The sequence below is a fragment of the Gobio gobio genome, assembly GCF_949357685.1.
Source record: "Gobio gobio genome assembly, chromosome: 17".
Lineage (NCBI taxonomy): Eukaryota > Metazoa > Chordata > Actinopteri > Cypriniformes > Gobionidae > Gobio > Gobio gobio.
The window spans coordinates 18,588,183-18,601,977 of record NC_137110.1 but is presented as its reverse complement, the minus strand read 5'-3'; the positions used below and the strand labels follow the sequence as shown (position 1 = coordinate 18,601,977).

Sequence of the window (13,795 nt, the reverse complement as noted above, 5' to 3'; positions counted from 1 at the left end):
GGAGTGATGAAGCCAATCAATATGGGGATGATTAGGAGGTCATGATGATAGACAGAGGCCAATGGGCAAGTTTGGCAGGATGCCGGGGTTAAACCCCTTTCGAAGGACATCCTGGGATTTTATTGACCACAGAGAGTCCGGACCTTGGTTTAACGTCTCATCCGAAAGTGAATTTTAAACTACTTGGGTGAAAAAATTAAACCAAATGAGGCTTAGTATATGTTACGTTCCAAAGAACGTAACAAGATACGTTACAAATCATAGTTTAAGATCCTCTAATGCTAATCTTCTGGCACATTATACAGTAATTTGTAAATAATCTTATGGTACTACTTTTAGCCGTGCTCCAAAAATTTGGAATTCTCTACCAAATGAAGTGAAAGGGGCTACTAGCATTCATATTTTTAAAAGGTGGTTTAAGACACATCTTTTTAAAGTTGCTTATCAGTGTGAAGTTGTGTGTTTTGAAGTTGATGTTTTTTTATATATATTATTTATATTGATATTGAGGTGAAATTGTATTGCCAATTTCTGTATTTTACATTGTGAACCTTTCTGTTTTTAAAAATTTTTATATTGACATTGTGTGAATTTGTATTCCCATTATTTGTTTTTAGGCTTGTGAAGCACTTTGAGTTGCATTCCATGTATGAAAACTGCTATACAAATACACTTTTATTAGTAGTATTAGTATTATGTATAGCATGTTAACCACTTTTGCACATTTTATTATGCATTTTGGCTTCCGAAAGCAATAAAACACCTGACAGTCCCTTTAAAAAGCTCTGTTGTTTTTCTTTTTCATGCATTTTATTATTTTCTTTTTTTCGTTTAATTTTAAAAACATGCAGTGAAAGTACACCACAGCAATTCCATCACATTTTTATTATAATTACAAATTGATTTAGGCTCATCAAAAAGAAATGTCATACATCAAACTCCTTTCCTTTAAAAAAATACTTTGGAAATTACCTTGGTTTTGCATCTGCTTTGTTTCTGCCTCCGTTGTGATTGGCTGGCTCTTCTGTTGTGAGGGCTGGGGCTGTATAAAAGTAGAGTTGTAGGAGGAGACAGCATTAAGATTGTGAGGGTCTTCTTTGCGACAGACTCTTTTTCTCTAGCGTTGGATTTGTACTACGCACCAGCACCATGTGTAAAGGACTCGCAGCCCTCCCTGCAACATGCTTGAAAAGGTATGAATATGCTCATTGGAAATTATAGGAGATATTCTTATTATTAGTTCAATATGTTTTTATACTCTGTATACTCTCAAGTGGACTAATAGCAAGGTGTTGTTGTTTTGGTGTCAGGTGTCAATATTTGCTTTAAGTTGGAAAAGGGAAACGTGTTTATTATGCTTTTTATAAATTTGAAGCAGTCCTATGATAGATATTTAAGAGAAAATACGCTACTTTTAAGTTGCTTTTGATCATTTTGTTTCTAGTCTCTAAAGATTACATAATTTCTTCTACAGCGCCAAAGACATAAAGCATAAGATTGGCTTCCTGCTTCAAAAGCCAGATCCACCTCAAGAGCAGAAGACTTTGAATGAGAAAGAGAAGACGAAGGTCACAGTGGTGAACAGGTAAGGCTAATTATATTATATTATATTATATTATATTATATTATATTATATTATATTATATTATATTATATTATATTATATTATATTATATTATATTATATTATATTATATTATATTATATTATATTATATTATAGAACATTTTGTTTATTAATTCTTCATCTGACTGTAGAATCTCTCTTGCTGAAACTGAGAAATGGAAAACATCATTTATCAACCTGATCAAAAATGATGGTAAGTTTCCAGATTATTTGCTTATGCAATAAACAAATCAGCTCCTGATTAAATTTTCGAAACCAGCATGTGTTACTGGTGAACTGGCTGCGGCTTACTAATGACTTAATAAGAAAGTCTGAGATTTTTGCACTGGCCCTTGTTTACTCGGCCTTGTATAGAGCCCTTGGCCTCATTAATGTCTCTGTTAAAGGAGACTATGTTTTTAATCACTCTGATAGGGCATGACCATATTTTTCTCACGCTCCAGTGCGTGTGCTACGTGTCTGCAGACTCTGGTGGCCCCTAAAAGAGCTTGATTGTTCTGCTCTGGTGGGCTACAGGGGTCATCAACCACTAGGACAGTCCTCAGAGAATCCCCCCCCAGATTTAAAGCCCTGACCTTTTCATTCCAAAACCTCCTCAGCATCCGCTCTCTCTGAATAATGAGATTAGATGCAGATTTGAATGTCTTCAGACATTATTATATTATATTGATTATTATATTATATTATATTATATTATATTATATTATATTATATTATATTATATTATATTATATTATATTATATTATATTATATTATATTATATTATATTATATTATATGAAATTCTTTCAGATGGACGGAAGGCTTTCGCTTCCTTTTTACAGTCTGAGTACAGTCAAGAAAACATTGAATTCTGGGAGGCCTGTGAGGATTTCAAGCAAACATCAGTGGACGAGATGAATCTGAAAGCTAGAATGATATTTGATCGATATGTTGATGCTGATTCCCCCAGAGAGGTGAGAGTACTACTTGACTGCAGTAGGTCTATTCGCCTATCACATATAAAAAGTACTCATACATCTCCATTCTTTTATTTAAGGTGAACTTGGATTCGGCCACCAGGGAGCAGACAAGGAAGAATCTGGAAAGGTGTGACGCATCTTGTTTTGAGGAGGCTCAGAGTAAGATCTTCACCCTCATGGAAAAGGACTCGTACAGGCGCTTCCTGAAATCCAAACTGTTACTGGAACTGTCTCAACCACCGTTGCACAGCAAACCCTGTAGTTTAGAGAAGAAAGGAAAGCAGCACATTTCTGACCACAGTCAGTGCCTGTCTAGTTGTGCCTAATCTGACCTTCTATATGAACAAAGGATGAGACGAACTTTGCCATAATGTGATTTCCACTTACTTGGCTTTGTAAAACTTGTTCATGTTTATGAATAAAAAGGTTGTAAGCCAGAGCCAAACTAGACATCATTAGATGGTTCAGCCATTGGGATTGTAACACATTTGCCTTTTAGTCAAGACCTTGTTTCACAAAAGCTATTTTCCACTTTTAGCTTTGCAGCAGTGTTGTGACATCTTGTGAGTGACGGTCTGCTTCTGAACGGATTCTTTGCAGGCAGTGTATTTACCAACAGCAAAAATAACCCACATCTATATTCAACCTTGAAATTCACTTGCATTGGCTTTGGGAAAACAATACATGTGTTGTAGTTTACAACTAAGTGACTGTTACAGACGGAAAAAGTCTTGTGTTTAGGATTTGATTTGAGCAACGATGAGAATAGGGTCCTCAACATCACTAACAATAACCAATTGTATTCTCTTTAACCTTGTAATGTTATGTAATATGTGTATTTACAGCCTATATGTTTATGCATAAGCTCTTTTAACTTTAAAGGGGAAGTCATTTCTTTCTACCTACCTAAAATGTGAACTTTCCTGCATTCTATTGGCCATCCATCATAATCCACAAAATGACAAATGAATGTGATAAATGTGCATGTGCAATGTATTAGCTGTCGCTGCCAATGATTCCCTACGTGCTCCGTAGTGAAACTGTCTCAGCTGTCAGGCAGACTTTACATATCAAATCACAAATGCTCCGGTATAGAATAAATGGCCAAAATTTGAGTTGTTTACATATTTGTTTACTGGTTCCATATTTATTTTTGTCATATTTATGAATAAAATATCATCATAAAATTCAAATGGTCTCCGAAATACTTACAGATCAATCAGAAAACTGCTGCATTTTACATTTCTAAACAAATTGCAAGATTTTATACATTTTTAGTATATATCAGTCTCAGTCACATGTAGAATGTGTTTAGTATTTACTTTTTTAAGTATTCAGTATTTAACCTCGTGGGTGCCAGTGTCCTCATTCAAGGACATTATATTTTAGTGAATTTCTTTGACACCATATATGTCACAGTTTTAAATCTGGATGTCCTGTAAAGAGCACATTCAGGGCTTTTCAGTGATACCATTTGTTTTGAGGTTTCACCAGGACAACTTCTCAATAATCTCAGCACTCTTGTGGAAATATGATAATATTTTGTAATTTTGTTTGTCATTAATCAACATCTCAGGAAAATTGTATGGGGTTTCTAATCAAAATATGACTCTCTGTTACAAAACACCGGGACTTAAAGCATGTTTATCAGCCATTTTGAGAGACACAACCAGTGAATAGGGAAAGAAATTACGTATGTTCCTATAAAATATTAGATATTATTATGAAAATGTTGCCAACTATTACTCTTCTTTTTATTACACTTCTTTTTTCATTACATTTTGCTTCAATAACACATTAATATGTAAATTAGATACAGTGTATACATTGCATTGAATAGCAAAACCCATGTATGCCCATTTTACCCACATTTTGCATAAAGTAAAATGGTATATAAATTCATTCCATTATATCTTTCATAACATAGTTGAGAATCATCTTTAAATAGAGTTTGGTAAAAAAAAACAAAAAAAAAACAATTACTATTCCATTGTATTTGCCTATCCCTGTCAATTCATGTCATTTTATTTTTTACACAACTGAGTCCCGGTGTCCACGTACAAGAACATAGCATAACATATGAATAAAACATATTTTTTTCCATTTGTTTCTTATGCTCTAAATAATGTAATGACAAAAGACTTTGTTTGGGTATTAGGAGATTAATTTGGTTGATATCTGTATCTCATAACTGAAAAGTTTCTCATTACTGAAACATTTCCTCCACAAATATATATATATATATATATATATATATATATATATATATATATATATATATATATATATATATATATATATATATATATATATATACATTAAAAGCATCATATCAATAACCATTATCTCTCAAAACACATGATAATGATCACCCATGTAACTTGAGTGTGACGTAATGGAGGATTGCAGTACGTACGTGAATGTGGAGGACATTGAGTGAAAGAGTACAGGAAGTTCAGATATCTCAAAAACTATAAGTTCTCTCATGGGTTTTCTCCAATATTAGAATTACAGAGACCATTTGAAAACAAGACCCTGTAACTGTCTATTTCAATAAGATTACTTATTAACCATTTATATTGACACATTCAGCAAGTATTCTATTCGTAGAAACAATTTGTTCAATATTTCACATTCCTAAAGTACACTGGTAAAGAATGATTTAAAAAAGAGGTGCAACTCTTCAATTCAATTCACATTTATTTGTATAGGGCTTTTCACAAAGCAACTCATAACGGTAAAAGAAAGGATTACCTTAACAAAGTCAACGTGACATTACATGCAAACACATGGTTGTAATTAGAGGTGTTGTTAAGATGTTGATGAAAAGAGCACAAACAATCCTTTTGAATCTGACATGATATTTTATTGAATCCATTCGCTCTGTCTCATCTCTTGTTGCAGAGAGACACTTCACAGAGAAAGAATGAACAATGCATAGAGAGATTTTTTTAAAGTAATCAAAGTGTGCAAAGAGGCAGAGCTGGAGTCTGTTCTTTTCAAGATGACAACAGAATGGGAACATTTAGTTCTGATTTCTTTTTAAGTGGGAAGCAGAGAAAATCTAGGGATGTAAACAAATGATATTACTTCACTTCAAAGATGCATTGCATTGAAAGGGAAACAAACAGAAACGGAATGAAGAGTGATAATGATTAATATGAAATATTGCTGTTCATCTCACACAGAGCAGTAGCGTACAAAGGAAATGTTTCCGCTGAAGTTTATGATGATTGAAAACATGACTGATGTAGCAACTGTGAAGATAAATGCTTTACTGAAAATCATTTAAAAATAAAGACAGCGAGGATGGCCTTTTATCCCATATTCTGGATAAAGAGATTTGTCATCATATGCAAATAAGTTTGACACCGCATTATTTTTTTGAGAAAAAAATATTCAAATACTTATTGAAAATAACTTAAGTAAATGATATACAAATGTCTGCTTATTTCAAAACACTCATAAAACCTTTCTTGCTTTTAGTAACTAAACAACATCCAGCAGCTGCAATATTGAAGGCATATTTTATAAATGACTCTCTATTGTGATTGTACTGTAGCAGTTAATTAGCCCACTTTGCACATGCTTCAAAACAAGTCTATTCAATCTCATGAAAGGAAAACAATTTATTTCTACACAGGCATCTTCTAACTTCCTCCCCTGCCAAATGTACAGATTTAAAAGATTGAATCATTAATCATTCTATTATAAAAATTTAAATCCTTGTATAATAATACTAATACTAATAATAATTATTATTATTATTAGTACATCTGAGTACATCAACTTACCTCAGTCGTGTAATTTAATATTTTGCAAGGCATAGCAATAAATTGTTGTTTAGGAAAGTGTTGTGGTGGTGCATGTTTCTATTTGCAGTTTTGGGACAGAAAATAAATTGAAAAGGGCCTTTTTACCCCAAGGGGCTTATTATACACCCGGTGCAATGCGACGCCAGGCACAATGCAAGAGTTTTTTCCAAGTTTCAGCCTGACGCGATTATCTGTCCAGCATCACGTTGTTTAAATAGCAATCTCGCGCCCATCTGTTCGCCCATGGGCGGGCGTGCTGGTCTGAAAAGGTCTCTTTTCTCTGTGGTAAACAGTATTCTGCAACCTCCTGATTCTTTGCCATCTGATTTGTATTCCACTGAATTATGTGATTGCTTTATGACTTTTTTTGAGTCTAAGGTTAAAAATGTACATCAACAATTACTTACTGGTACTTTCCATTATGACTCCTGTCAGTCTATCTCTCATGCACCTCCCAACTATGTTTTTTATACCTTTACACTACCAACTACTTTAGAGATAGTGGATCTGATAAAGAAATCTAAATCTTCGACTTGTCAGTTAGACCCTCTACCAACTCCTTTAGTGAAAGCTTGTTTACCAGCCCTGTCTCCATTGATTACATCTCTTAAATCTGCTAGTATTACTCCCATACTTAAGAAACCAGGGGCTGATCCACTTAATTTTGATAATTTTTGCCCAATTTCGAATTTACCTTTTATCTCTAAGATCTCTTATCTCTTTTATCTACTGAGACTGCTCTTGTCAGAATAACCAATGATCTGCTGCTGGCAGCTGACTCTGGGCTTTTAAAGGGGTGGGGAAACACTCAGTTTCAGTCAGTCTCATGTCAATCTTGAGTACCTATAGAGTAGCATTGCATCCTGCATATCTCCGAAAAGTCTTTATTTTTATTATAATTATAAAAGGAAGATGCGCTGTTCCGAGTCTTTCCGAAAAAAGCCGTGCGGCTGGGGGCGTATCGTGTGGGCGGAGCTAAAGAATGTCGAGCGCGCGCCGCTGTTACTGTGTTGAGTGCGTCTGAAAGCTGCGTCATCCCTAAAAGCGTGAAAAAACTTTATTCAACATAAAAAATGGCTTTTAATCAGATACAGCCATACATCTATGATCCGGAATCAGACCCAGAGGCTGAAGTTGAACAGGAGCAGCAGCAAAAACGGCTAGAGCAGGACATCTCTATGTGGTATAAGTTACACTAACTATATAATATGCTTAGCGGCTTGTGTTATTTACACATTTATCCTTTAATTATATCGTGTGTGTGTGTTTACGCGTGGTTTGTGTAGACATGATTTGTAGTAAGCGGACTGGTTTTGCGCGTCAGGCTAGTGTTTACATAGAAAGACATGGAATAGTAGCGCATTTGAATGAAGAAGCGCGCTTATTTAGTTTAACATATTTCCCCACTCTTTGTGTATTGTTGTTTGGAGTGCTTTTACAATACACAAACATACACATATAGTGGCCAGCTAAACAAATGTACACACTATACATCGCATGCTCCATTGATCAATACGTGGTCATGTTTGGGCTACTTGATGGGCATAGGCAAAAACAGACATTTAAAGCAGTCTTACTCACTGCCTGCGGTTCCAACGTTGGGACCTTTATCGTTGGGACCGCTCCATCCTTCAGTATTAGGCGATTTGAAAATCCGGAAAAGCAAATTCCATCCACTTTTGCCTTAACGCGGGGTTATTTGGCTACGAGCTAGCGCTTTGATGGGCGTAGCCTATTGCTTTCACGCGCTCTCTCTCTCTCTCTCTCGCGCGCGCGCTCTTCCGGTAGAATTGTCCGTACGGCCCATACAAGGAAATTCCGCCCTGTTGACGTCAAGCGGACCCATGATCGAAAAAAACTTTCCGAAACTTATGACTAACAGGAAGTACTAATTTTGGCAAAGAAATACTCCCATCAAACGTCCACCTTAGCTTTTGAAACTGTGTCCATGTTTAGCATGGGAATCCAAGTCTTTAACAGTGCAAAAAGATCAGTATGCATGAAACAGCATTTCACCCCCCCTTTAACAATACTTGTCCTTCTTGACTTGAGCGCTGCCTTTGACACTGTTTCGCATAAGATTCTTCTCAACAGGTTAGCTTCTATTGGGATTGCTGGCACTGCTCTTTCTTGGTTTACGTCGTATCTATCTGGACGCACTCAGCATATTCAATAAAAAAAAATTAAAATCAAGAACATCTACAGTCACCACTGGTGTTCCCCAGGGTTCTGTTTTGGGCCCACTTTTGTTTTTTTTACTATTTATATGCTTCCCCTTGGCTATATTTTGAGAAAACATGGTATTCATTTTCATTGCTATGCGGATGACACCCAACTTTACCTGTCTGCCAAACCGACTGGTTCTTTTTCTCCACCATCTTTGTCCAGTTGTTTAGCTGAAATGAAAGACTGGCTTTCAGCAAACTTCTTGAAGCTAAATGGCAACAAAACTGAGGCCTTACTTGTTGGCACCAGATCTGTTTTATCTAAATCTAATTGTTTTTCTTTGGACATTGTCAATAATGCAATCTGTCCTTCCTCACAGGTTAAAAGTTTGGGTTTTATCATGGATAGCACAATCTCCTTTGAAACTCACATTAATAATATCACGCGGACTGCATACTTCCATTTGCGTAACATTAACCGTCTCCGTCCCTCTCTCTCAACCAACAATACCGCAGTTCTTATTCATTGTCCATGACCATGCGCCTGGCGTGCTGACTGTTTTTTCCGTATTTAAACTGGCAAAAGTGGATTCGGACTTCGGACTAAGTGCACCTGCGGCAATGCGCTTCAGACCATGTGCTCAGATCATTAAAATAAGGCCCAAGGGGCCTTAGCCTGTTTGTACCCTGCTTTTTGTTCAATTAAATTAAGTAAAAAGGAAAGTGGAATTGAGATGTTGCTGATGACTTTGAGTGAAGGGCATTATGGAGGTTGCCATTATCGTCACAATCGCATTTTGCATATATGATGGGTAGACATTTCAGTTATTTGAATCCCATAATGAGCTCACTGTGTTAAAAAACAACCTACAAAAACAATTAAACGACTATCTACATAGCTGTTTTACGTTCCCAAAAGAAATGTGTGACTTCTCAGCACCCCTCATCTAAACTGACATGGCATGTTTTGCCTTTGCCTTCAGGTACAGAGCAGCAAACGAGCGTCTGGTAGAGCAGAGTACAGGCTGTTTTTCTCGACCGATTTATCTCTTTTTCTCTGTTATGTGTTCTATTTCGTGGCAGGATCTTGCTGCAGGACAGCAGTCTGCTCATTATGGCTCAGCAGAGGGCTTGATGCAATTACACTCTGCTCTGGCGCTTCAGGTGCTGCAGTGCCTGTTTGATCATTGTTATTGGAGTAGGCAGCTTTTGAAATGGCAGAAACATACACACAGAACCTCATTGAACTTGCTCTAACCAAAGAAGAATAGACCACATTATAATCTGCATTTGAAAATCTCTTTAATAAGTAACACTACGGGCCGTATGAACATTTCAGTTTATTTCAGTGCAAAAACTCCCCCAGTCCAGTTTAACAAGGTGCTATTTGAGCTGGTTATGCACTTTCCAAGAATATACTGGTTCCAAATCTCAAAATGCACCACAATAAAAAAGTGTTGATATGATTAACCACTACACACTCAGGGAATAAGGGGTCAATTTTGGACACAACCATTGTCATCTTGTGATTCACAACTACTTCAAACAAACTTCTGGTGCATAAAACTATACCAGATTATATGCATTTTGGGTTGTACATAATAAGGTCCCATTAGTTAACTTTAGTTAAAACATTAAAGGCTAGTATAGACGATTTGTGAAACATTTTTGTTGTGCTCTGTAAACTCTGAATAAGCTGTCAAAACTCAAAAAACTGTGTTGTTTGTAAAATTTAAGTAAAGAAATTCAGTTTAAGTAAGCCAGAACTGGCAGTGTTTTATTTTGTACTCATACGGAATTGCTATCAACTTGAAATATTTGAGTAAGCTAATTTAACATTAACTTAAAAGTATGTCTCAACTTAAATATTTTTAGTAGTGAAAACTTGGCTAGCTTTAACTAGCTAATTCAGTAAATGTTAACTTGTTAATTGGTAAAAAAAATTATTTGATAGCATGTAAATGTAAGTAATATTATACATATTATGGAAATGTATGTATTTTCATACCTCCGCGCTCTGGAGGGTGGGTGGGATCTCATGCTTTCAAAGCTAGCTTGCTTTTGCTAGCCGCTCCGACAATTGCCTATACTCTACGTTTAACTACCAATGAGCACCACATTTGTTACAGAATTTGTCTATCTTTATTTACGTTAGTTAAACACATGCAACTGTTCATTGTTAGTTCATGTCAGCTCAGATCCATTAAATAATATTAACAAATACAACATTTGATTTGAATAATGTCTCAGCAAATATTGAAATGAACATAAACTAAGGTTACATGTTTTTACATTGTACTTATATTAAAAGCCTGTCTATAATTACAGCTGTGATTCATTTCTGTAATTACATCTACAGTACAACACTGTTGACCCTTCCCTTCTTCCACTCATTATTCATGATTCATGACCATTCACGCCTCTTCCCATACAGCCTTTGTAAAGAATGTCTTAAAAAATGTTAAATCAATATATTGTTTTATGTGATTAAGTAGGCACAATGATTCTCACATCAGTTTGAAGCAAAAACTCAACAACAACACCCATTTGTCAAAAGTCTTGTGGACACATATCTATTGTGTGTTTTGTGGCCTTAATTCGGTGTCTTGCATTTAAAAAAAAAAACATACATAAACGTTATTCTCTCAAAAATACAAGCATGTACACCCAGTACATGCTGCTGTCATATTATGGTGTCCCAGTTTGTGCTGAATAAAGTGTAATTACACTTTTGCCATTAATATGTTTATAAGCAAATTAAAAAAGCACAAATGTCAGAGCATGTCAAGGCCCCAAAACAGCTCAGACTTCAGAGGGTTAAACCTACCCATACACCAAGCCTGTCCATATAACCTTAACCCACCTCCATAGCATTATTGGTAACACTTCATTTTCCAGTGTCCTTGTTACAAAGTTTCTTGTAATTACTATAGTAATTACTAGTTAATGCCAAACTGAAGAGCTCAAGCTGAAGCTAAGGCAGGGGTGTCCAATCCTGATCCTGGAGGGCAACTGTCCAGCAAAGTTTAGCTCCAACCCCAATTAAACACACCTGAACCAGTTAATCAGGGTCTTATTAAGGATACTAGAAACACAGGTGTGTTGAGGCAAGTTGGAGATCCAGGCCCTCCAGGACTGAGTTTGGACACCCCTGCTATAAGGTAGGGGGAGAGCGGGGCACAACCTAACGCGGGGTTAGTTGTAACACACATGGTTTAAAACTTTCCACACATGCCAGGATGACGAAACTTAGTGTATATACAGACTGTCCTCCAAACCTCCGACTCTATAGGTCGTTTTTCAAGCACCTTATTACGACCTTTATTTACGTTTTTAAGTCATGTGCCCTCTAGCTAGTGTAAAAAAAATGACAGTGTCGTGTTTTACGTCTCTCATCATGAAATGAAGTATGACTGTCGTTACCAATCAAAATGCGTGTTCATTTAAATGCAATGTGTGGACTTTTTATCACCATTTGTGATATTTCCATTTTGCAAAAAAAAATCACATGATGTTGTATTTTGCAATGCTCGATCAATTGAGCTATGCAAAACCCGAAATATGACGCAAATAAAAGGAAGCAAAGCATTAAAATGAAAGTGTCCTGTTGTCGATAGGGGGCACACCTTTAGTAAACGCTCCTATGGGTCGTATTTCAGGGTGACAAATGACCTATATAGGCATATTGGTTGGAGGACATGTTGCGTATTTACTATTTGCCATATCAACATTAGAGAAAAATTGCAGCAAAATAAAACAATCTTTAGAAGATATCACTAAACATTTATTTAACCATAGCAAAAGTACATTTCTTACTTAAGTTTATTTTTCATCTTCATTTAAAATAAGACAAATATTATTATAATCTTATATCTGTTATTTAAAAGTTGAGATAGTTCTTTAATGCTGATCTAACCAGCAGAAGACACGAGCCGGGTTTAAATCCCAGTTGGGCAGATGGGGTGTGTTGTAACACTGCGTTACAATGAGCCCCTATTAGAACTACACTATTATATTCTATACTTTTATGAATTCTTTTGAGAAACCATGAGAAAAAGGTGAATAAAGACTGTGAGTCAATGTTCAGAAATTATTAATTATTATTATGTTTTTAACTATGCTGTATAGCTGTATTTAGTGATGTGTTTGTTTTCAAACTCAAAAATGTGTATATTTTTAATGATAATGATAAAAATCAAGAAAAAAGTATACACTGTATTAATGAAACAAAACCACATAATTTTACTAGACGTGTGACCCCCCCCCCCCCCCCCCCAAGTGGCATTACAAAAACTGAGAAAGACTAAAAGTGTTAGGCTGTGCTCCACTCTCCCCTATAAGTGTGCGTGTGTGTGAGTGTGTACGTGTTTGAGTGTGTGTGTGTGTGTGTGTGTGGACCATGCTAATCCTGCCCTTTTGGCACAATAATGTTGTGCCAGCTGCTTGCGCATGCACACAAATGGAAAGAAATGTGGCACGGATACACAAAAAACAAAACCAGGAACTAGATAATGACTGCGCAGGGCTCAGATGGAAAGCAAGATAATGTTCTGTAAATACCCTCTTCATATGGTCATTTGCGTTGTAAAACCAGACCGCTCTCATTAAAGAGACAGCTGTGAATGTCCAGTGTTTTTGATGGCTACCAAGATTTACATAGGAGGATATAAATTCTAGGAACATTTTAATATTGAACTGGTAAGTTTGACTTGTAAATTTTTTTCTTTTCTTTTTCTTTTAGCAAACACCTATGCTATTATATTGATAGAGCTAGATGCATATCATTTGCTAAATGCAGTAAGACTTTACCATTCGTTAACATTAGTTATTAGTAAACATGAACTAACAATGAAAAATATGGTCACACTTTATTTTAGGATGTCTGTGTTACAGTGTAATTATATGTGTATTAATCATAATACTTACTATTAATAATTAACTTCTTTTAAAGAGTTAGGTTTAGGATTAGGGTTTGGTTTGGATTGTGCACAATTTAAGATATAATAGTGTTTGGCCCTGTTATGGATTGAAACATGACTGTTGAACATGTCGTTTCAACACTGAGGTAACGCCACCACAAATGAGCACTGCCATAAAAATTAATTTGGCATGTGAACTGACAGGCTATTTGCGAATGGAACAGATATTCAGTGGCCTAACAAGCATATAGTGCTATTATAGCATTTGGACATAATGCATGAATTTCTTTGCATTATATAACAAAATAT

At 35.7% G+C, this 13,795-nt stretch overlaps 1 protein-coding gene across 1 annotated transcript; it reads left to right on the top strand.

Annotated features, from left to right (window-relative positions):
* The first annotated feature begins 1,081 nt into the window (after positions 1-1,081).
* rgs4 (regulator of G protein signaling 4) lies at positions 1,082-3,777 on the top strand. The gene is made up of 5 exons (XM_079840361.1): positions 1,082-1,193; positions 1,475-1,585; positions 1,757-1,818; positions 2,418-2,581; positions 2,665-3,777. Exons 1-5 carry the CDS (start codon positions 1,150-1,152, stop codon positions 2,911-2,913), a joined length of 630 nt encoding a protein of 209 aa, XP_079696487.1. The 5' UTR covers positions 1,082-1,149; the 3' UTR covers positions 2,914-3,777.
* Positions 3,778-13,795: the final 10,018 nt, after the last annotated feature.